Source organism: Aplidium turbinatum, chromosome 11, assembly GCF_918807975.1.
Source record: "Aplidium turbinatum chromosome 11, kaAplTurb1.1, whole genome shotgun sequence".
Taxonomy (NCBI): domain Eukaryota; kingdom Metazoa; phylum Chordata; class Ascidiacea; order Aplousobranchia; family Polyclinidae; genus Aplidium; species Aplidium turbinatum.
In genome coordinates, this window is record NC_137482.1 from 25,821,562 (window position 1) to 25,845,918 (window position 24,357).

General features: G+C 39.9%; 1 protein-coding gene across 1 annotated transcript in view; it reads right to left on the minus strand.

Moving 5' to 3' along the window:
- LOC145780005 (laminin subunit alpha-5-like) overlaps positions 1-24,357 on the minus strand; it is a 156,137-nt gene that overhangs the window by 24,633 nt on the left and 107,147 nt on the right. The window contains exon 61 of the mRNA XM_082591702.1: positions 7,722-7,907. Coding sequence (XP_082447828.1) covers positions 7,722-7,907 — 186 coding nt within the window. The remainder of the gene's footprint in view (positions 1-7,721; positions 7,908-24,357) is intronic.

Genomic DNA, 24,357 nt, shown 5'->3' on the forward strand with positions numbered 1-24,357 from the left:
AGACCAAGTTTGATGTGAAGAGGAGGCAAGAGGATCTTTTTGATATCAACTAACTGATCACATATGATATTTTTGTCTCCAGGTGTCAAGGTGAGCCTTGGAGGCCACTCTTCTTTGTTCCAGTGCTGATCCTTGGCCCTGCTGTCCCAGTAGCATAGAAAACATGAGTATTTGGTGTAGCCACTTTGTTGCCCCAGCAAAAAGTTCACCATTTTTAAATCTACACAGATGAGCCAACCATGCTCATGGTACTTTAACTTTTCAAGAACGGTTTTGATGTTCTGATACTCTTCTTTCATTGTCACCGAATTTCCTATCGGAATAGAACCGTACACGTTACCATTGTGAAGTAGAACACACTTCAAACTTCGTTTGGAGCTATCAATGAAAAGTCTCCATTCGTCTGCATCATACTGTGGTAATCCCATTTCTAGAAGAAGCCCTTCTATATTGTTGCAATAAACGAAATCATTGTGGGAAGCAAAATATGGAAGCAGTTCTTTTTCTCGTTTGCGATAAAATGTCACGCTTACCTGCTTTAACTCATGCACTTGTAACATCCAAATTCATTGTTAAATAACATTCAACATTGTACTATTTTGCGTCTTCAAAGAGTTCAAAATGCTGCCGCTCGGCTAATTACTTTAACACGTAAACATGAGCATATCACTCCCATACTAACATCCCTGCATTGGCTTCCAGTATTGTATCGTATTCGCTTCAAAATATGTCTATTTATTTATCTCTCTATTGATCTATTTTCTATTTGTCTATTTGTCTATCTCTCTATTGTCTATTGATTTATCTCTCACTAAATCATTTAATTCCATCTGATTAAAGTGGGAAGGCTTGTCAGACAGATCCTCGGGTGCTGGTTGAAAAATTTCACTTTCTCCTTCACTAAACGATGCTTCTGAAGAAGAAATAGCCTCTTCGTGTAGCTCTGGAAGTGATGTAAATACTGGCAGTGGCTTTTCATCACTGTGAGGAACTGGCCGCAATGCCGACTCCAGATTTGGATATTTCAAACGATGTTTACTCTTTTTGTTATACCCTTTCACACTTACAAGACAAAAATAACAATCGTCAACATGATTTCGTTGCTCTCGCCAAATCATGGGTATTACAAATTTCATTTGTGAACCTTTTCCTTGCGACCAACTTCTCAGACATTCAACGAAAGTCTTGCACACTTTATGAGGAGCCCAGCTTTTTACCTGGTCCCCCAACTTGACTTTAAAGTAAGCAAGATATGCCCTTTTTACAAACGTGGTAATATTGCATTGTTGAGACTTCAACATGAAGCATCCACAAATGTAACAAAATATATCCGGATCATTACAACATTTTCTTCTTTTGCTGGAAGCAGACATATCTTGAGATCAAATATGCATAGCCGAGTGGTGAGAACTCCACCTCACCTATCCTCCATGTCCTTTCGGATTGCACATGGAGGATACAAATGGGGAGATTTTAATAGATCGATACGTTCCGACAGAAAAACAAACTGCAAATTCTGCAGAAAACCAGAAGACAATGTGGCCCACGTCCTCACCAAGTGCTCCTTTGCACAAGGAATATGGGAGCGCCTGAAACAACAATATCTTGACCTAACCAAGGAAGACATAGAAATAACAAAGGACATGATCCTTTACAACCAACTCCCTGGAGGACAAAAGAACAACCCGATTCTTTTGACCATGATGAATGTCGCCAAGCACACCATCATCCAAAAGAAGATATCTCTGGACATAGGCGACACATATATACAGGACACAAAACGGTCCACCATTCAAGCCCTGTGGGTGATCATGACAAAAACGAAAGACATAACACAAAAACATAACATTCCTTTGTCATCTGACATTTCTACTCCTTCTAAACCTCCTCCTACGGTCAGAAGAAAGAAGAACCAGTCGAGATCCACTCTTCAACCACCCTCTCAGTCGTTCTTGGTGGTAGGGATGACTGATTGCAGCGGTGGATCTCACTAGCACAGTACGGTCGTAGATCATCTTTGAAGAAGATTAGACAGCCAAGGGCGTAACAACCCACCTTTAACCCGTCCCTCTCACTCATCTACAACGGCCTGATGCCGGAAGAGTGATTGCAGCGGGAGATCTTTAACCGTCCCTCTCCGTTGTCCCACTCGCTCTGGGATGACAGGACTGCAGCGGCCCATTCCAAGACGACTCTGGGGTCAGCGAAAGCTACACTCTCTCTGGCCGCTCCTCTCTGGCATCTCCGCCAAATGAGGTGTCAGACTGCAGTGGCCCGTTTTCTACAAACAGGTGCCCTTCTTGAAGCGGGCAACAAGAAGATACACACACACAAACAATTTCAAATAAAATTAAAATTAACTCTCTACCAAAATGCGCTAGTTCTTGAGCTTGACCCGCCATCTCCTAGACTGCTCCAAGATCAGCAAGAGGAAAGTAGAGACAGGCAGATCAGCTTGAGGCAGCCACTAACCAAACATTTACATCCACAGATTACCATCTACCGCGGTGGGTCCCTTCGGTCGTAGTGAATCCCTCGCCTCCCTGGTAGGTATCTTCCATGTAAGTATGGTGTGCCTGCTGAGTGTTTGGGTGTGTGGACGGCTCCCGGAGCGGACGCACTAATGATGAGACAGGAAACAAATCCATTCCATATGGACAATTTGTAAACCTGCAAGATGTAGTGGTATCCATCTTGAACTCTGAGCGTTGCGCGAAAAAAAAAAAAAAAAAAAAAGAGAACGCTGGAACGGCAATCGAGAGGGCACCGGTTCGACACCGCTCAAGAGCATGCGGCTGTGTCTGTGGCAGGACACTTAACGGCATGTCTTAAGGTGGACATGAAGATTGGCTTCCTTGCCTTCCCGTCCACTTAATCTAAATCTTCAACCACCGGGTGAAAGCCTGGATACGACAAACAAATTGGTGGAAAAACGATTATGGCCCAAAGAGCTCAGCAACTCTTTCCAGAAGCTGCGATCTTGAACAACGTCAAGATCCTGGGCATCTGGCTAGGCACAAACAAAACACAACTTGACAAGATGAACTGGCAGACCGCCATCAAGAAAACTCAAACGATCGCCAACATCCACAAACCACGAAGACTCTCCCTCTATGGAAAGATCCACATCATCAACACTCTCTTGGTACCCGTCACTCTGCATCTGAGTAGAGTCCTGATGCCAACGAAACAACACATCAAAGAACTAAACAAAATCCTCTTCGACTTCCTCTGGCATCCTTCGCCATTTGAACAACTCCAGAGAAGCAAGACATTTCCTCCTGTCAAAAATGGAGGCATCAACATGGTGGACATCCAATCAAAATTCCAAACTAGTCGCATAGACAGAATTCGGCACCTCTTCCCACTAGAAGACGCCACCGAAATCTGGCACGAATGGGCCATGTTCAATTTGAGTTACAGAATGAGACACATCAATCCTCATCTGTTCTCCAACAGCATTCCGCATGCCCCGATTCCAAACGAAATGTATGCGGACATCTTCAAGTCCTTTTGCAAACTCAAAAGCTTGAAACACGACTGGGAAAATACTTCCTACAAAAACATCTATGTCAATCTGAAAACGCAAAATGAAAAGAAGATTGACAAGATTGATCAAAACAGAAAGAAGATTCCTTGGAATGAGATCCTCTTGAAAAACAAAGGAATCAAACTCCTCCTTCCACCTCACCTATCCTCCATGTCCATTCGGATTGCACATGGAGGATACAAATGGGGAGACTTTAATAGATCAATACATTCCGACAGAATAACAAATTGCAAATTCTGCAGAAAACCAGAAGACAATGTTGCTCACGTCCTCACCAAATGCTCTTTTGCGCTAGGAATATGGGAGCGCCTGAAACAACAATATCTTGGCCTAACCAAAGAAGACATGGAGATAACAAAGGACATGATCCTCTACAACCAAATCCCTGACGGACAGAAGAACAACCCGATTCTTTTGACCATGATGAATGTCGCCAAGCACACCATCATCCAAAAGAAGATATCTCTGGACATAAGCGACACATATATACAGGACACAAAACGGTCCACCATTCAAGCCCTGTGGGTCATCATGACAAAAACGAAAGACATAACACAAAAGCATAACATTCCTTTGTCATCTGACATTTCTACTCCTTCCAAACCTCCTCCTACGGTCAGAAGAAAGAAGAACCAGTCGAGATCCACTCTTCAACCGCCCTCTCAGTCGTCCTTGGTGGTAGGGATGACTGATTGCAGCGGTGGATCTCACTAGCACAGTACGGTCGTAGATCATCTTTGAAGAAGATTAGACAGCCAAGGGCGTAACAACCCACCTTTAACCCGTCCCTCTCACTCATCTACAACGGCCTGATGCCGGAAGAGTGACTGCAGCGGGAGATCTTTAACCGTCCCTCTCCGTTGTCCCACTCGCTCTGGGATGACAGGATTGCAGCGGCCCATTCCAAGACGACTCTGGGGTCAGCGAAAGCTACCCTCTCTCTGGCCGCTCCTCTCTGGCATCTCCGCCAAATGAGGTGTCAGACTGCAGTGGCCCGTTTTCTACAAACAGGTGCCCTTCTTGAAGCGGGCAACAAGAAGATACACACACACAAACAATTACAAATAAAATTAAAATTAACTCTCTACCAAAACGCGCTAGTTCTTGAGCTTGACCCGCCATCTCCTAGACTGCTCCAAGATCAGCAAGAGGAAAGTTGAGACAGGCAGATCAGCTTGAGGCAGCCACTAACCAAACATTTACATCCACAGATTACCATCTACCGCGGTGGGTCCCTTCGGTCGTAGTGAGTCCCTCGCCTCCCTGGTAGGTATCTTCCATGTAAGTATGGTGTGCCTGCTGAGTGTTTGGGTGTGTGGACGGCTCCCGGAGCGGACGCACTAATGATGAGACAGGAAACAAATCCATTCCATATGGACAATTTGTAAACCTGCAAGATGTAGTGGTATCCATCTTGAACTCTGAGCGGTGCGCGACCTATAAAAAAAAAAAAAAAAAAAAAAACTTTCTTTGTTAGTAGTTTTCTAAGAGCAAGTTTTTCCACAAAAACACCACTATACCAAAAACTCTAACCGACTTGAACTCAAACTTATAAAGTATGAAATACCTTTTCCTTCTACAAACCACTTTTCAGCTTGAACTCTGATGTTGGTCTGTACAATGTAGGCTACATGTGCTTTATGAAACTTCTAAATAAATCTTCCTTACTAAGCAAGAATTTATTACTAAGTCAAATCTACTCCCACCAGCTGTCTTCCTACGATATTCCATCTGCACAAGTGCATAGAGATAGCAGCTGACCCACAGATAACGCCTGAGAAGCCAAGACAGGGAGTTCAAGCCAGCATGGAAAAACTCAACGCTACCAATCTCCACTATGTCCTATTACGATTATCATAACAGGAACTTTTTTCTTTTAGAGGAAATCTGAACCAATTTATGAATTTAGTGTAAAAATATCTCTATGTTTGAACGTTTATAGCTGTCAGAAAATAATTATATTTGACATTTTACTGCACTAAAAAGGGTAAAAATTGGTCAATTTCATAAAATAATGGCAACGATAGAAAGAAAACTTGATGTGATAGAGAAAATCTGAGTTCATTTTCGGATTCAGCGCCCCAAAGTTAGCCAAAATCAGTTGTCAAAACCCAAACCTGAAAAAAGAAGTTGAAATTTGTAGACCAGTGTTATCACCACAGCGCCAAGGAGCATAGTTTGCACTGTGGATGTGGAGCTATATAAATGTTATTATTATTATTACACACTTCTATAAAACATTTCTCCAAAAGCAAACAGTTGACTATTTGTCTCCTGTATATCGGCAGTCCTTGCAACCTCATTTGGGTCGTCAAATTGTTATCTCAAAGTTTTCTGAAATTCTAAAAATTATATATAAACCTGAAATATCCAGAAAAGCAGTGATACCAGATTGCAATTTTTTGTTGTTTTAACATGTTCTGCCAACAAATTAAAATCAAAATTTTACAAGTGCTCCAGTGATATTAAAAATGTTCTATTCCGTTCATATTGTACTCCAATGTATGCATGTCATCTGTGGGAAAATTATCATCAACGTGTCATTAATCGCCTGCGTGTTGCCTTCAATAATGCATTTAGAATTATACACAATTTGCCTAAACACTATAGCGTACGTGAACATCAAGTCTTGTGCAACATTATAACATTTGATGCATTACTTCGGAAATATGTTTTTTCTTTTGTTGGAAGATGCGAAGTATCGTCTAACTTAGGCCTACCATATTTTCATCGCCTAAAAAGAGGACACGTTTCGCCAGCAAGTAGAATTTTACTCCTGAAGAATCTTTTACATGTTTTTAGATCATTACAGTAGGTTATAGGTCTACGCAGCAAAAATTACCAAAAAAAAAAATAGGAAAACAGATTGACTGAACGTTTAACTTATTTTTTTTCATTTCTAGTGCTTCCTAAAGACAACAAATGACTATATTTTAAGAGTCAGCAAAAAGTGAAAAAAAAAGACCTAATTTTTAGACAGTTTCACTCAGACAGCCATGATCGCAAAAATCTGCAAAATGTGACAAATCAGGCACGACCTCCAGGTCAAGCCTTAACTTTTTTCAACAAGGAATGGTCATTGGTCAGCCTCAACAAAATTGATAAATTATTTACAAGAAATATGACTAAAACAGTAGGCTGCACAAAGTGCACTTTACCGCTAAGATGCTAAAAACGGTGTGAACTAAAAAGCTGTTCCTTTCTTGAAAAGCTGTAGCCTAAGCCTATCCATGCCACGATTTCTTTTGCTGTAGGTTAGATGTTATACACATTGCACTTTTAGACATTCGTTTCGATTTGTTTCGAGTAACAAACGAACCAAACTGAGTTGGTAATCAACAACGTCTGCAAGCGTTGTATCAACATAAACATAAAACGTATGAAGGTAAAAGAATAGTTTTTTTGTGAAAGTGTGAGCATAGCCTTTGAAATGTCGTTTATTATCTTACAGTGAACCAAGTAATAAACGTTCAACAACAGCTCCATAAAATGCGCCAATTTCTTGTAGAATTTATAAATCAGCATGTTTCGTTGGTATACAAAATGTTTAAAATACAAATAGCCTACAAGCCGTCGCTGAAACGTCATCAAGCAATATAATCCCATTGAAAATATAAGCATGAAAACCCAAACTGTCAAAAGAGAGGACATTTGAGCACTTTTTAGTGTCCTCGGAGGATAATTCATTATTCTTGAAAAAAGAGGACAAATCCTCTTAAAAGAGGACGTATAGTAGCCCTAGTCTAACTCAATTGTTGCCTCCCTGATGAGGTCCGATTGCCATCGTATATCAAATTACAGTCTTCATTATAATAATTCTATGTATGCCGTTATCTAGTTTTGATGGCTGTCATGTCATCTGATTGTTGTTATCGTTCTGAATACTTTCAGTTCTTCTAACTTGTAACACTACCGTACCATTGCCTGTAAACTTGTAAACTTGTAACACTTGTAAACTTGTAACAGTTGATCGCCTATTTAGTGAGATTTTGTGCATTTGCAGTTTGTGTATTATTTCGTTGTTATTTCGTTGTTGTTATGTTTTGGATATGGACAGCTTTGTCTGATGCAAATAAATATTATTAACAATAAAAATGTTGCTTTGATTGCTTACGTAAGTTTATGATGGTTCATGTTTGGATATTTATGAAACTTCCTCCCACATGCTTACCTGGTTAAATATGGGAACTTAATGCAACCGTTGAACATGGGGGAGTTTTCTGCACCTCCTAGATAAACAAACACGTGGGCGTTGATAATATCCGGCGGAACGTTTTGGCGTCTCCTCCGCGCGCTCTCGGTGTCGCGAGATGGTTGAGTCTTTGTGTCGTCATCGTCCACTTTGAGTGTCATAAATCTGGGGAGCACAAACTTCGTAAAAAGACGAGAACAATGGGAATTGATGCGAACGCGAAATGCTTGAAATAAAAATTTTCAGTGATCTAACAATGGAAATAAAACGCAGCAGGCCCTAACAGTGTCGGAAGGAAAACGCATTGAGCGTTCGCGAGATGATTGGAAGGTGGTGGAACATAACGCGATCAAATTTTAATATGTTATTTTGTTAGTTTTATGTATTGCTTTTGAATCATAAAAATCAATTCTGTCAAGTTGTTATTACTCATCTTTCTATGGTATTAAAGAATTATCTTTCCAACAAAGCTATATTAGCCTATTACATGGTAAGGTGAGGACACCGCGGAAGGATATTTAAAACTTCTCTGAAAGACGAGTGATGCTGTACAAGACTAGGCATGACTATGTCAATAATAAGTACTGAAATCCTTTTGTGGCAATGACAAAAATACACCAAATGAATATCAGTATGGGCTCCAAGACAAAATAATTAATATTGGACTAAATATAATTAAGCTGTTTAGCTGTCGCACAAGTAGAAGACTAATAAACAAGCTGTACTACTACTGCTACCATTAGTAGCAACATTGAAACCTTAAATGTTTTGGCGTTTCTGTTAAACAACCCAAGTCAGAGGTTCTCAAACTAAGGGTCGCGACGCTCTGGTGCGTGGTTTCAATTTCTCAAGGTCGTCGTGTAATGATTTCGCAACTAAACTCAATTGCGCTAATAAAACGCTTGCAGATATTATTATCCTCTGACAATAAATAATATTACAAAAAGTGCTCAATGTCAAGCAAAAAAGCCAAGCAGAGCAAATTACATGAAATATAGTTATTACTTTCTGAAACCTTTACAGCCTATTTCACCCTAATAGGGGATCATCAGAAGGTTCGTATTCAAATAGAATTTTAGATTTTATTTGAATAAAAACTCTGATGATCCCTAAATCTGCTACTGGTTGTGGAATCTACCAAATCAATAAAAAAAAAGATTTTATGAGACGCAATTTTTTTATGAAGCTCTGACCTAAAACCATTTTGGCACGTAGTCTAAATATAGTTCAAAGGAAAGGAGGAGTGTCCAGCAAACATCTGTTGTTGGCAAATGATACAATACGATAAGAGTGTTGCTTAATCTATTTTAATTCAAAGAATTTACTTTTTGGCTATTAGATATTTTTCTCAATGATGTTCTAACACCTGAAGAACGTAGGTTGCTGATCCCTATCTTTAGTACCCTCCTTATCTTTAACTCTCTACTAAAGCTTTAATAATTATAATATCCAATAATGTGGGACGCAGGCATTCGGTGACTGTGCGCAGGGCGCTGTTGATGGCAGTGTATTAGGGAAGGGGGTTCTGGCTGAGAGGTTTTTATGTCCTGGTTTAGTGCCGTGGTGTTTTCAAAGTTTTTCCACGAATTTGTGAAGTGGAGAATTACCAGGTCGTCCGCATATGTGAATTGTTTAGTGTTACGGCCAATCTCTGTACAAATCAAACGTCATATAAAAACCGTTCAAGTCTACTGAATATTACGTCATGGAAATTCCTAAAACATGAGCCAAAATTGCACCAGCGTTAATAAGACTTGTGTCAGACCTGTTTAAATCTGTTTGGACCTGTTTGGGCCTGTTTAAACATGAATGCATTGGTTCACTAGCTCGAACACCTGTTGAATGACTTCATAATTGTTTTTCATTATTGCGTCACAGTACTGCATACGTGAATTTGAGATATTGATATCTATTCTGGTCATTCGTAAAATGATTGCTTGAAAGTTGGCCGCTCATTTAACTGTTGGCTTAGTGCTTGCTAGCTGGACAAAAGTTCCGTCTTTTATCCAATTAATCTGTATTGTAGTGACAGTTTTTTTAGAGGTGTAGGCGTTACACCTATTTTCGATAGCCTCGGGCTAATTTTACTGGAATACACTGTTTGAATAGACGTTTCGAAAGTGTGTTTATTTTTGGGTCATTGCATGCAGACGAACGGATTTGGGAATCTTACGTTACAATTTTCCCACGAAGAGATTATGGTTTACCGCTGTGACCATTTAGAGACCTTGGTTGGCAGATCGTGAGTGAAGATATTAAAAATAAGTGGAGCCAGGACCAACCTCTGTGTGACACATTTTTCCGCGGGGTCTCAGTCTGCTTCGCCATGAGTTGCCGGTGGTAAAGGCAAAGATTTTGTTTCTAACAAGGTAACAACCTTTGTGATCATATGGACCATGTGTCGGTCTGGAAATAGGCAAAGCAACTTACAAGTAAGGCCACGGTACCATACGATGTCATGGGAAGGAGTAAGACCTAGAATAACAGTGTCAACATGTTTTACGTCAATGCAATCCTCGATGTCTTGTGCAGAGGGTGACCTGATGAAGAATCTTTGACTCATGAAAAATAGAACTTTGTCATGCATTCCACGCCTGTGGTTCCGCCTGTTTGTTTCTCAGTCGTAGATTATATGGTCTGCAGTTTATTCGTCTCCATTTCAATTGCATGCTGTAGATGCATGTAGGCTTTCTTTGTGCGGTATAAATCTGATATGTCCAGTGTTTGTGCGGAGGCGAATCCAGTGAATACCGGCAAGTAGACAGAAATCCTTTCCTGGTGACATCGGTGCAGGATCTGGGACAAAGGAGTAGAGTTTAGAGATGTTGTATTTCCACTCCTCTTTCCAGGTGTAGGCTTCAGGCATCATCAATTATGGCGTCATCATGGCATCATCATCTCAATAGGTGTAGGTTTCAGGCATTCCGATGCAATATACAATACAAGACGTCGTTAGTAGGTTTGTCGAGCAGGTGAATATGAGGACTGCGACATCACACTGGGGCACAGTAGCCTACTGTGCGGTGGAATGGACAAGTGCCAGAGTTGTGGTGCGCAAAGTCGTTACTCTTGCACCCAGAGATGGGCAAGATCACCTGTTTGGGTGATCTTGAAGATCAAGATCACTTTCAAGATCACTTTTTGTGCACTTGAAAAAATGAAGTTTTTGATCAACAATATAGTAAAAAACAAATTTTACTATAAGCAACTCGGTTAAAGGCAGTTATAGTATTATTGCTACTGTTGCTTGTAACTACTCGATCGCTGGCCTAAGAACTGTAATAAGTTATTGACTGGTGCTATTAGGCCTATTAATCGTTGTCGTAGTTTGCGTAGAATTGCAAAGTCACACTCAAGGCCGAGGGTATTTACAATATTAAAAAAGTCGAAAAAATTGCAATTAGTTTTATGCTTTTTATTTAAAAAAGAAACACCTTTGAACTGCATCAATTTCCCCAAAATTTTTGACTAGTTTACATGGGAAGATTTTATTCGTACTACTAGGTGTTGTTCAAAGTTTATAAAACGTCCATAAACTAAGTTTCAGGCTGATTCATGGTTAGGTCAAAATTTTCTTTTAACGTAGTTTTTCTTCTCTCTATTCTCTCTCTATTCTTCTCTGTATTCTCTATTCTTCTCTCTCTTTTCTTCTCTCTATTCCCTCTCTATTCTCTATTCTATTTTTTATTTTTCTTTATTCTCTCTAATTCCTGTACCCATCAGTTATCAATTCCTATTCAACATCACACCACTGTCGTTGCTGCGAACACTCCATTTTACTTAAAACGATGCACTGTACATAGTATTTTGTATATGTAATACGTTTAATATGTTTAATATGTAAATAATATGTAATATGTTTAATATGCAATAATATGCCGTATGTTCATTGTTTATTCTTAAATGCTCGTGTTGTTGATTTTTCTTTTTTATATTGGTTGTAAGGTTCAGTCGTTCCCGCATGGTTTCATCAACTGGCACACCTCCAGTTGCTTTAGGTATGTGGAGCCAACTGGTTCTTCCAACTAATTCATCTACTTTAAACTGTTAGGTTTGGTGGCCGTGCTTAATTTACTTTCGTGTACGTAACCTTTAAATTTGCATCGCATGCACGTTTTAAACTTTTGTAGTTTTGCCACCTTTTCCTTTTGTTGGTTTTATTCCCGTTCACTATTTGTAACTTTATCATTGCTGTTGTTTTCCGACAAAGAAAAAAAAAATTGAATTGAACTATTGATATTTTATTAAAACTACACAGATACTGATTTTTTGTTGCAATGCATGTTGCTATTCTGACGTAATAATCCAGTTGTTGCAATTTCTGAGATAATAATCTTGTTTCGCCCACTACTGACGATTGAATATTAGCCAACTACTCTGCTGTTGATCACATCACGTTTTTGAGATATGAAATATCCCTAATTTTTGAAAAAAATCAATTTTTGCCCTCCCTCTGTTGTCAAAACAAGGAATTCTGATGCAATAAACACTGTTTTACCTGCAATAATCTAGTTTTGATTAACAAACAAGCATTCTATATTATATTTCACACAAATTTGCGTTGTCTTTATTAAAATTTCATGCCTTGGAATAAAAAATAGGCATGCAAAAGAGCAACCATAATAACATCAAACGCTACATTATGCTGACGAACATGTCGATAGGACAGTGACAAGGTATTTTCTGAATTATAGCCTACAGTTCACACAATATGCACATAGACATTCCAATGGAGTGCAGAAATTCTGAAGACACACACAGAAATAGCAAAGTGCCAAAATAAAGATTGACTCAAAGGGACTTGGGCAGGGCGAGTTCAGAAACAGTCAAAAAAAGAGCTTTCATAAATATGAACTCTTCACTTATAAGCTTAAAAAGGCTCTTTTGAGGGACTTTCTTTTATGAGCAGCATCTGGAATTTATCTTTTAAAACTACAACAATAGTCGGCCATCATGACAATCCCACCGATCTTGATAACGTTCCTCCATAATTTTAATATCCTGGTGGAAACGTTCACCCTGTTCTTCACTAACTTTCTCAAGGTTTTCTGGAAACTCATCCGCATGGCTCTTCAAATAGTGAACTTTGATGCTCATCCTGCATCCCAAATCTTCAAAACTAAGCAGTAGCTCTCTTGAAAGATCTTTATAATTTTCTGCTTTTCTGTTTCCCAAAAAATTTCTCACAACAGCACCGAAAGCATTCCAAGCTCTAGCCTCGAATGGCAACATTGATTTTACAAAATTTTCATCCTTTAACAATTGCCTGATTTGTGGTCCATTGAAAATCCCAGCTCTTTTTTTCTCTTCACTGAGACCAGGAAAAGCATAACATATATACTTAAAGCACTCTCCTTCATGATCCAAAGCTTTTACATATTGTTTCATGAGACCAAATTTGATGTGAAGAGGAGGCAAGAGGATCTTTTTGATATCAACTAACTGATCACGTATGATATTTTTATTTCCAGGTGTCAAGGTGAGCCTTGGAGCCCACTCTTCTTTGTTCCAGTGCTGATCCTTGGCCCTGCTGTCCCAGTAGCATAGGAAACATGGGTATTTGGTGTAGCCACTTTGTTGCCCCAGCAAAAAGTTCACCATTTTTAAATCTACACAGATGAGCCAACCATGCTCATGGTACTTTAACTTTTCAAGAACGGTTTTGATGTTCTGATACTCTTCTTTCATTGTCACCGAATGTCCTATCGGAATAGAACCGTACACGTTACCATTGTGAAGTAGAACACACTTCAAACTTCGTTTGGAGCTATCAATGAAAAGTCTCCATTCGTCTGCATCATACTGTGGTAATCCCATTTCTAGAAGAAGCCCTTCTATATTGTTGCCATAAACGAAATTGGCCCCTTGTTTAAAAAGTTGGCTCTTTTTTGGCCCTTTTTGAACGTGCAGTTGGCTCCTTGCCAAATTTACATCTGGTAACCTTGCTGCACAGAGATAGCAGCTGACCCACATATAACGCCTGAGAAGCCAAGACAGGGAGTTCAAGCCAGCATGGAAAAACTCAACGCTACCAATCTCCACTATGTCCTATTACGATTATTATCATAACAGGAATTTTTTTTATTTTAAAGGAAATCTGAACCAATTTATGAATTTAGTGTAAAAATATCTCTATGTTTGAAAGTTTATAGCTGTCAGAAAATAATTATATTTGACATTTTACTGCACTAAAAAGAGTAAAAATTGGTCAATTTCAATAATAATGGCAACGATAGTGCACAATCAAGGTGCAATGCTTCGCGATGGCTTGCTTTGTATCTTCAACGAGCGTGTTATTTTCATTGTGGAATTCTGGTGCGTTGTGTTATTGTCGGTTATGACCTGAAGTAACCTCTGATGACGAAATCTGTATTATGTAACGTGTTTTCTGGAATCATTTTCCCTACGTGACCTTCTATAGACTTCTGTTGTTTACATTTAAATGCTACGTGACCGAACGATGGTTCTTTATGATGTAACCTTCTCGAAGTTATTGGACTGAACAGCCAACTATAAATAGTGGTGTAGTTTGTGTAATGTTTATTCTGAGATTCTGAGATTATTATTATGGGAGTTGTATTATGATGAGTTGGTGATGAGAGTTCATTATTGTAGTAGTAGCAGTTGTTAATAGACGCAAAGATTATTGTTGATCGAGAGTGGAAGTATTGAATACGAGTACTGTAAAGCAAAGTTGATGCTAATATAATTTCTGATTGAAATTAGAATCGTATGAGAAGCTGTGAGTGGATCACGTTAAACTCGATCAATAGTCGCAAGCATTGGAATCTATTGCTGTTTACTATTACTTTGATTAATTGTTGGAAGTGGTGAACCATTCGTTGGAGTCCTTCAAGCGTTTTTATATATCATTTCACCAGTAGAACTATCCGTGAATTTAATTGACTGCTTTTCGGTTTGACCCATTAAACTACGTCATTGAACCTTTCCAAGTCTTTTTCCTGGTAAGAGATAGAAAGAAATCGTGACATTCTGGGGGCTCGTCCGGGATTTAACCGAAAAGATTTAACCGAAAAACCGAAGAATACCAAAGATTTATTGAAAGAATAATAAATTAATGTCAAGATGGCGGATACTGTCAAACATGAGATGATTGAAGACTTAGGGAGCATGGCTGAACGAATGGGGCTGACTGGTAATGAAAAGTCTCAGTTTGTGATGGAAGAGTATCACAAGATAATGGACCAAAAAGCTCAGCGAGAAGCTGACGAAAGAGAAGATAGAAGAGCTGCTCGTGAAATAAGGAAAGCAGAACTTGAAGCTGAAGAAAAGCGAGCACAATTTGAAGCTGAAGCAGAGGAGAAGCGGGCGCAGCGCGAAGCTGAAGAGAAACAAGCGCAGCGCGAAGCTGAAGCTGAAGAAAAACAAGCTCAACGAGAAGCTGAAGAGAAACAAGCGCAGCGCGAAGCTGAAGCTGAAGAAAAACAAGCTCAACGAGAAGCTGAAGAGAAACAAGCGCAGCGCGAAGCAGAAGAAAGAAGAGCGCAATATGAATTGGAAAAGTTAAAACTTGAATTAGAAAGACAAAAGCTGGACATTGGTGAGCGATCTAATTCTACTAATGATAATGCTCGAGATGTTATTTTGGCGCAAGTTAGACGTCCAGATTTGCCATCGTTTGTTGAAGAAAAAGATGAGTTGGATAGTTATTTGTTAAGATTTGAAAGATATGCTACAATAGCCAAATTGGAGAAGTCGACGTGGGCTACCCAGCTAAGCATGTTATTATCGGGACAAGCTCTTGATGTATATTCAAGACTTTCGCAAGAAGAAGCCATGAACTACGACAGATTGAAGTTAGCTCTGTTAAAGCGATACAATTTTACCGAGCATGGATACCGTCAAAGATTCCGTGAGGCAAAGCCTGAAAAACACGAAAGCCCAGGTCAATTTATTGAACGTTTAAGAAACCTTTTGTTAAAATGGTTTGAGCTTTCGGGGGCCGATCAATCATTGGACGGATTGGCAAACCTTATAGTTAAGGAACAATTCACAGATTCATGTTCAAAAGATCTGTCTGTTTATTTAATGGAGAGAAGTCCGAAGAATCTAGAAGAAATAGCCAGTGTGGCAGAACAGTACTTAGTTGCTCATGATGAGAAGTTGTCGACTGAAGAAACGTTGTCATGCGATAATGACGAAGAGCAAACAAATAATTTTAAAGGAGGTGCGGTTCCAAGAGAAGTACGTTGTTTTAATTGTAATGGCTTAGGTCATAAATCTGTTAACTGCCGGAGGAAGACTAACAGAAATCATCAGGAATCGAGGAAGTGGTGCAATCGTTGCAATAGGCAAGGACACGAAGCGAAGGAATGCAAGGACAAGTCGTTTTCCTTACCTAATCAGTCTGGAAAAGATAAAGACACGGACGTTTATCGATGCGGTTGTGCGTTAATGATTCCTGAACCCACGCTTGACGAGGAGAATCCGGATGAAGATGTTTGCGGAAAAATAATACCTGAAGATCACCTGCCAGTAGTGGATGGAAAAGTTGGAGACAAAAAGGTAAAAGTTTTACGTGATTCTGGTTCTACTGGTATAATAGTGAGGAGAGATTTGGTTAAAGACAGTCAATTAACGGGAAAAACTGGCCATGTGACAAAAATAGATACCACTTCAATCCAAGGACCGTTAGCGATGATATCTATCGAAACTCCGTATTGTAGTGGGACTGTGAAAGCGTTATGTTTACAAAACTCTTTAGTTGATCTGATAATCGGAAATGTTTTTGAGAGAGATTCTGAAGTTACTTGTTATTCTTGTGGCAAGAATGGTCACTTTGCTCGAGATTGTTCTGCAGATAATCAGCAACGATCTCACGATGACGGATATTACGAGCGCGATGAACCAAGGAGAAGAGGCAGGCGACGACCATTTGGAGTTTGCTATAGATGCGTAGACGCGGACACTTCGCCAGGGAGTGCGTTGCTGACGGCGGACATTCGGAAAATAGACGTTGCCGTGACAACCACTGCTACCGATGTGGGGAGATTGGACACATAGCCAGGAGCTGCCCTTTTGATGAAAAGGCTTGCTACAATTGTCATGAAGAAGGTCATCTCGCCAAGGACTGTCGGGAGAGGAGGTGTTTCCGATGTAAGAAGATGGGTCATCTCGCTCGCCGATGCACTGAATATGTTGGGGACGTTGGAGACTTTCGCAGAAAACGTGACTATTGTTTTGAGAAAAGCTATCGTTGGTAGATCATGCAACGATAGACTTATGAGAACTGATTATTGAGTAATTAATTGTTTTATGGTGTGTTTTGTATTGATTGTGTTGTTATATTGTTTGCAACAATATTCTAAGGGGGGGCGTATGTCACAATCAAGGTGCAATGCTTCGCGATGGCTTGCTTTGTATCTTCAACGAGCGTGTTATTTTCATTGTGGAATTCTGGTGCGTTGTGTTATTGTCGGTTATGACCTGAAGTAACCTCTGATGACGAAATCTGTATTATGTAACGTGTTTTCTGGAATCATTTTCCCTACGTGACCTTCTATAGACTTCTGTTGTTTACATTTAAATGCTACGTGACCGAACGATGGTTCTTTATGATGTAACCTTCTCGAAGTTATTGGACTGAACAGCCAACTATAAATAGTGGTGTAGTTTGTGTAATGTTTATTCTGAGATTCTGAGATTATTATTATGGGAGTTGTATTATGATGAGTTGGTGATGAGAGTTCATTATTGTAGTAGTAGCAGTTGTTAATAGACGCAAAGATTATTGTTGATCGAGAGTGGAAGTATTGAATACGAGTACTGTAAAGCAAAGTTGATGCTAATATAATTTCTGATTGAAATTAGAATCGTATGAGAAGCTGTGAGTGGATCACGTTAAACTCGATCAATAGTCGCAAGCATTGGAATCTATTGCTGTTTACTATTACTTTGATTAATTGTTGGAAGTGGTGAACCATTCGTTGGAGTCCTTCAAGCGTTTTTATATATCATTTCACCAGTAGAACTATCCGTGAATTTAATTGACTGCTTTTCGGTTTGACCCATTAAACTACGTCATTGAACCTTTCCAAGTCTTTTTCCTGGTAAGAGATAGAAAGAAATCGTGACAGATAGAAAGAAAACTTGATGTGATAGAGAAAATCTGAGTTCATTTTCGGATTCAGCGCCCCAAAGTTAGCCAAAATCAGTTGTCAAAACCCAAACCTGAAAAAAAAAGTTGAAATTTGTAGACCAGTGTTATCATTCCACTAGTAGAATTATTCGACATTCAATTGACTGCTTTTCGGTTTAACCCATTAAACTACGTCATTGAACCTTTCCAAGTCTTTTTCCTGGTAAGAGATAGAAAGAAATCGTGACATTCTGGGGGCTCGTCCGAGAATTAACCGAAAAACCGAAGAATACCGAAGGATTTATTGAAAGAACAATAAATTAACAACAAGCTGTCAAGATGGCGGATACTGTCAAACATGAGATGATTGAAGACTTAGGGAGCATGGCTGAACGAATGGGGCTGACTGGTAATGAAAAGTCTCAGTTTGTGATGGAAGAGTATCACAAGATAATGGCCCAAAAAGCTCAGCGAGAAGCTGACGACAGAGAAGATAGAAGAGCTGCTCGTGAAATAAGGAAAGCAGAACTTGAAGCTGAGGAAAAGCGAGCACAACTTAAAGCTGAAGAAAAGCGAGCACAACTTGAAGCTGAAGCTGAAGCGAGCACAGCGCGAAGCAGAGGAGAAGCGGGCGCAGCGCGAAGCAGAAGAAAGAAGAGCGCAATATGAATTGGAAAAGTTAAAACTTGAATTAGAAAAACAAAAACTGGACATTGGTGAGCGATCTAATTCTACTAATGATAATGCTCGAGATGTTATTGTGGCGCAAGTTAGACGTCCAGATTTGCCATCATTTGTTGAAGAAAAAGATGAGTTGGATAGTTATTTGTTAAGATTTGAAAGATATGCTACAATAGCCAAATTGGAGAAGTCGACGTGGGCTACCCAGCTAAGCATGTTATTATCGGGACAAGCTCTTGATGTATATTCAAGACTTTCACAAGAAGAGGCCATGAATTACGACAGATTGAAGTTAGCTCTGTTAAAGCGATACAATTTTACCGAGCATGGATACCGTCAAAGATTCCGTGAGGCAAAGCCTGAACGACACGAAAGCCCAGGTCAATTTATTGAACGTTTAAGAAACCTTTTGTTAAAATGGTTTGAACTTTCGGGGGCCGAACAATCATTGGACGGATTGGCAAACCTTATAGTTAAGGAACAATTCACAGATTCATGTTTAAAGGATCTGTATGTTTATCTAATGGAGAGAAGTCCAAAGACTCTAGAAGACATAGCCAGTGTGGCGGAACAGTACTTAGTTGCTCATGATGAGAAGTTGTCGACCGAAGAGACGTTGTCATGCGATAATGACGAGGAGCAAACAAATAATTTTAAAGGAGGTGCGGTTCCAAGAGAAGTACGTTGTTTTAATTGTAATGGCTTAGGTCATAAGGCTGTTAACTGCCGGAGGAAGACTAAAACAAATCATCAGGAATCGAGGAAGTGTTGCAATCGTTTGCAATAGGCAAGGACACGAAGCGAAGGAATGCAAGGACAAGTCGTTCTCCCTATCCAATCAGTCTGGAAAAGATAAAGACACGGACGTTTATCGAGGTGGTTGTGCGATAATGATTCATGAACCAGCGTCTGAGGAGGAGAGACCGGATGAAAATGTTTGCGAAAAAATAATAGCTGAAGATTACCTGCCAGTAGTAGATGGAAAAGTTGGAAACAAAAAGGTAAAAGTTTTACGTGATTCTGGTTCTACGGGTATAATGGTGAGGAGAGATTTGGTTAAAGACAGTCAGTTAACGGGAAAAACTGGAATTGTGATGTCGATAAATAGCACTTCAATCCAAGGACTGTTAGCGAAGATATATATCGAAACTCCACATTGTAGTGGGACTGTAAAAGCGTTATGTTTACAAAACTCTTTAGTTGATTTTATAATCGGAAATGTTATTGAGAGAAATTCTGAAGTTACTTGTTATTCTTGTGGCAAGAATGGTCACTTTGCTCGAGATTGTTCTGCAGATAATCAGCGACGACCATTTGGAGTTTGCTATAGATGCGTAGACGCGGACACTTCGCCAGGGAGTGCGTTGCTGACGGCGGACATTCGGAAAACAGACGTTGCCGTGACAACCACTGCTACCGATGTGGAGAGATTGGACACATAGCCAGGAGCTGCCCTTTTGATGAAAAGGCTTGCTACAACTGTCACAAAGAAGGTCATCTCGCCAAGGACTGTCCGGAGAGGAGGTGTTTCCGATGTAAGAAGATGGGTCATCTTGCTCGCCGGTGCATTGAAGACATTGAGGTCGATGAAAACTTTCACAGTAAACGTGACTATTGTTTTGAAAAACGCCGTCCTTGGTAGTTTATGCAACGATGGACTAATGAGTCGTTGAAGATAACTTATGAGAATTGATTTATTGAGTAATTAATTGTTTTGTGGTGTGTTTTGTATTGATTGTGTTGTTATATTGTTTGCAACAATATTCTAACAGGGGGCGTATGTCACAATCAATGTGCGAGGTCTTACGACGGGCCGCTTGTATCTCGATCGAGCGTGCTGTTTTGATTGTAAAATTCTTATGCTATAGGTTATTATCGATTATTGACCTGAAGTAACCTTTGATTGCAGGTCTCTATTATGTAATGTGTTTCCAGAGCATTCGGGACATTCTTTCAGGACAAATCTGGAATGTACTGTTGTTTTTCACAATTGCCGAGTGACGTTTGTCATGACGTCAGAAGGATGTTTACCGGTAGATCTGTGATTGCGAAATCTTTATTATGTAACGTGTTTTCTACAACCTTCGGCCCTACGTGACAATCTCGAAGCTTCTTTAAACCTGCTATAAATAGTGGTGTAATTTGCGTAATGGATTATTATGATGATTATTATTGAGTTGATTATGAGAGTTGTGTTATGAGTTGTGGATTGGTAGTTGATGCAGAAATTATTGTTGATTGAGAGTTGAAGTAATCGAATACAAGTAGATGAGAATTGGTGCTGATATAAATTGTGTTTGAAATTAGAGTTATTTGAAAAGCCGTTCGTTAAAGTCCTTCAAGAAGTTAGATTATCATTCCACTAGTTGAATTATTCGACATTCAATTGACTACTTTTCGGTTTAACCCATTAAACTACGTCATTGAACCTTTCCAAGTCTTTTTCCTGGTAAGAGATAGAAAGAAATCGTGACAACAAATGACTAGAATACATTGCTATATCTCAAACTCACGTACGCAGTTACTGTGACGTCATAGTGAAACATTGTGAAGTAATTCTCAACAGGTGTGATACAAGTCTTACGAACGATGGTGCAATCTTGGCTCATTTTTTAGGAAAAATTCCATGACGTAATACGCTAAGATTCAGTAGACCTGAACGGTTTTATATGACGTTTGATTTGGTAAACCATTGTCGGGAACATAGCGACCCCTAGTTATGACAGTCTGACATGGCATAACTAAAAAAGAATTGACGACAATTGTGAGTCAATGAATAAAAACACACGATACACAAATTGTTTGAATCACTCACGTTTAAGTTAATATGCAAATACAAAGGGCATGCAAAGAATGAACAGCAATAAGAATAATACGGAAAGATACATGAAATTGGTACCTTAGGTACACGCTAAAATGATGCTATATGCAATTGTTGCGATAATAACCGACTGTTCTGGACTCAGACAAGGGTCGGCCACCGCAGACAAAACCAGGCTCAAACCCTACCACTTAAGTGTTCTTTACGGGAGCGAGGCACGAGATATCCCTCAACAAGTAGTCTACTTTCACTTTCCCCGTACTCTCATCATAGTTGCAGACGGCAACTTTAGCTCTACGAAGCACATGCTTCCCTTTCCTAATTTTTAGAACTACCTCATGCACCCTCCCAAGTTGATACTTCCCACGTTTACCAATGTCTTGGAGAGAACTCACCACTACAAGTTGACCAGGCTCTAAATTCTCGGCCATTTTTAGCCATTTTTTCCGGCCCTGAAGCCCTGGCAAGTAAAAATCGATCCATTTACTCCAAAACTGCTGAGAAAGTGACAAATTGAACTGATAGTCCCTCCTTAATTGGTCACGATCATGTGATTTCCCAACAGCACAGTATGGGTCTAAGTATGGGGTCAACAGTGAGGCAGGGGTGATGACAGTAAAATCCCTAAGGTCATCACTCAAAGGTACCAAAGGGCCTTCGTTCACGATCCGAACGGCACTGCCTGTGTACGTAAGCAGTTCAATAAAATTGGGCTTGCGTATTGAAGTGTCCAAAATGTGAAAAAAGTACTTAGTCATATCGGCCACGAAACCAAATCTACCAAACTGAAATCTAGGCAAGACATCTGCCAGAGGGTTTAACAAGTCAGGACCCGAAAACATTACATCATTAACACAAGTTCCTCGAAATTCAGACTTGCCATCGTAAACAATACGCTTTTTTAATTGTAACGTCACAAAGTATGGTAGATACCATTCAAATCCCTTTACATTTTCTGCTTCACCAGCACGCTCAATATAGCCATTAGATTTAAGATCCTTCATGGTGTCAGTAAGAAAATCACGAAGTTCAGGTTGTTTTAAAGCCTTCTTCCTTAAAGCAGCAGCTCTATCTGACGCCAACACAAAATTGTTAGGTAAATCAATATCTTCCTTCAACGGTACAGGTATCTCAAATCGACCATCTTTCAACTCAATATTCGGTTCAACAAGTTCTCTAGCCAAAATGTCATTGCGAGACAATTCACAGGTTTCATTTTGCAAGGTCAAATCCTGAATGACTTTATTCAGGTCTGCTATTTCCATATCACGAGACTCAATTTTACACTGAAAGCCAGAGATGACATCCGACTCTAAAGACGTCTGTACTCTGCACACGTTAGCAACGCTTTCATCTAAGGGTGACTTACCACCACAAGCCAACCAACCGAGAGGAGTGAGCAAAGCATGTGGTTCACTACGATTCTCACCAACACGCTCTTCTTTAACCCACATCAAATAAGCGTTGTCGTTGCCAATCAGCACATCTACAGTACTACAATCATTCAAATGAAACATATTCACGTCATGAAAATGACGAAAACCACTTAAATCCTGCTTATGCGATAAAGTTTTAACATCGTCAGCCCAAGCTGGGTTAACCACCGAAGTTATGTCACAAAACAGTTCATCCATCTCTAACGACTGGATGTTGAGTTTAACAAGGTTAGCACAAGTAGGTTTCTGACCAGTCAGAGTATCCATTTTAGACGACGCTTTATCATACGGTTTAACGCCAAGTTCACACACCAAATCACTAGAAACAAAAGTCAACTGCGAACCAGGATCATGCTGACAATACACCAACTTCGATTTGCCAGTTATTGGATTCAAAACACGAGCAGCAGTAATGCGGTTAAAAGCTGCTTTAACATTTCCAATCTTAACATGTTTCATGTAACATGTTTCCTATCGTTGTTAGGCCCACACTTACGACAGTTGTTTGCATGAACGCAATCCCTAACCATATGCTGGCGCAAACAATTCAAGCATTTTCCAGCTTTCACAATAACATCTCTCCGATCTTTAGGTGTCAAGCGCAAAAATTCTTTACAGTTAGACAAAAATGATATTCAACTTGACCACGTGACGAACAACAAATGCATGCCGGTAGGTCTCTATGTTTGGCCACACCACCGCGCGGTGTGCCAACAGCAGTCGAGTACTGCGAACTTCCTAAAATCACATTATCATGGGGTTTTACCGACGTCTGCCTAACCGGACATGAAGGCAATTTTCCTTTGCCAAACTTTTTAAAATGCTGCGACTCACCAGAATCGCCCATTAGCATAATGCTAAAATCAGTCGACTTGCGCGTTTCTTCCCGTGCTACAAATTCAAACAAACTCTGAAAAGTAGGCTCATCAGTGCCACCATACTGATCACCTAAAAAGTCAAGATAACGCTGCTTAGCGTCAAACGGGAGTCGCTTAACCAAATCCAAAACAAAACGTCCTTCTAATTTGTCGCGCTGACCATAAGCTTGCGCGTAAAGCAGACACTGCGACAATTCATCTTTAAACTCTTTCAAATCACTAGCAGAGATCGAAGTCAGTTTGCTACCATAGCGATACTTTCTAATTTCCGGTTCGGCGAAAAGACCTCCACGAACTTCAAAACGCTGGGACAAGCGAGCTAACGACATTTCTATCCTGTCTTCCTCTGACAAACCAGGAGTGTCAGAAACCAAATTAGCAATCGTTTGAGCAGCTGTCCTAACACAAGCTGCTTGTAACAAAGTCAAACGAGTTCCTTTAAAGGGCGAAGCTGCCATCAAGGCCGTAATACGATTTTTAAAGAAGATAAATGGCATATTATTACCATCGTAACCAATCAAGGCCGCCTTATCGAAAACGTCCTACTATTTTGGTATTCAAAAAAGCAATCCTGCTGTTGAGAACTCGATTTAGCGGGAGAAGACAAGCTATATCCCTTAAGGGGCTGAGTGAGCTCAGTCACATGCACAGCCCAATCACGCTCCTTACACAAGTTAAAATCAGGAGACGCGATACGCCT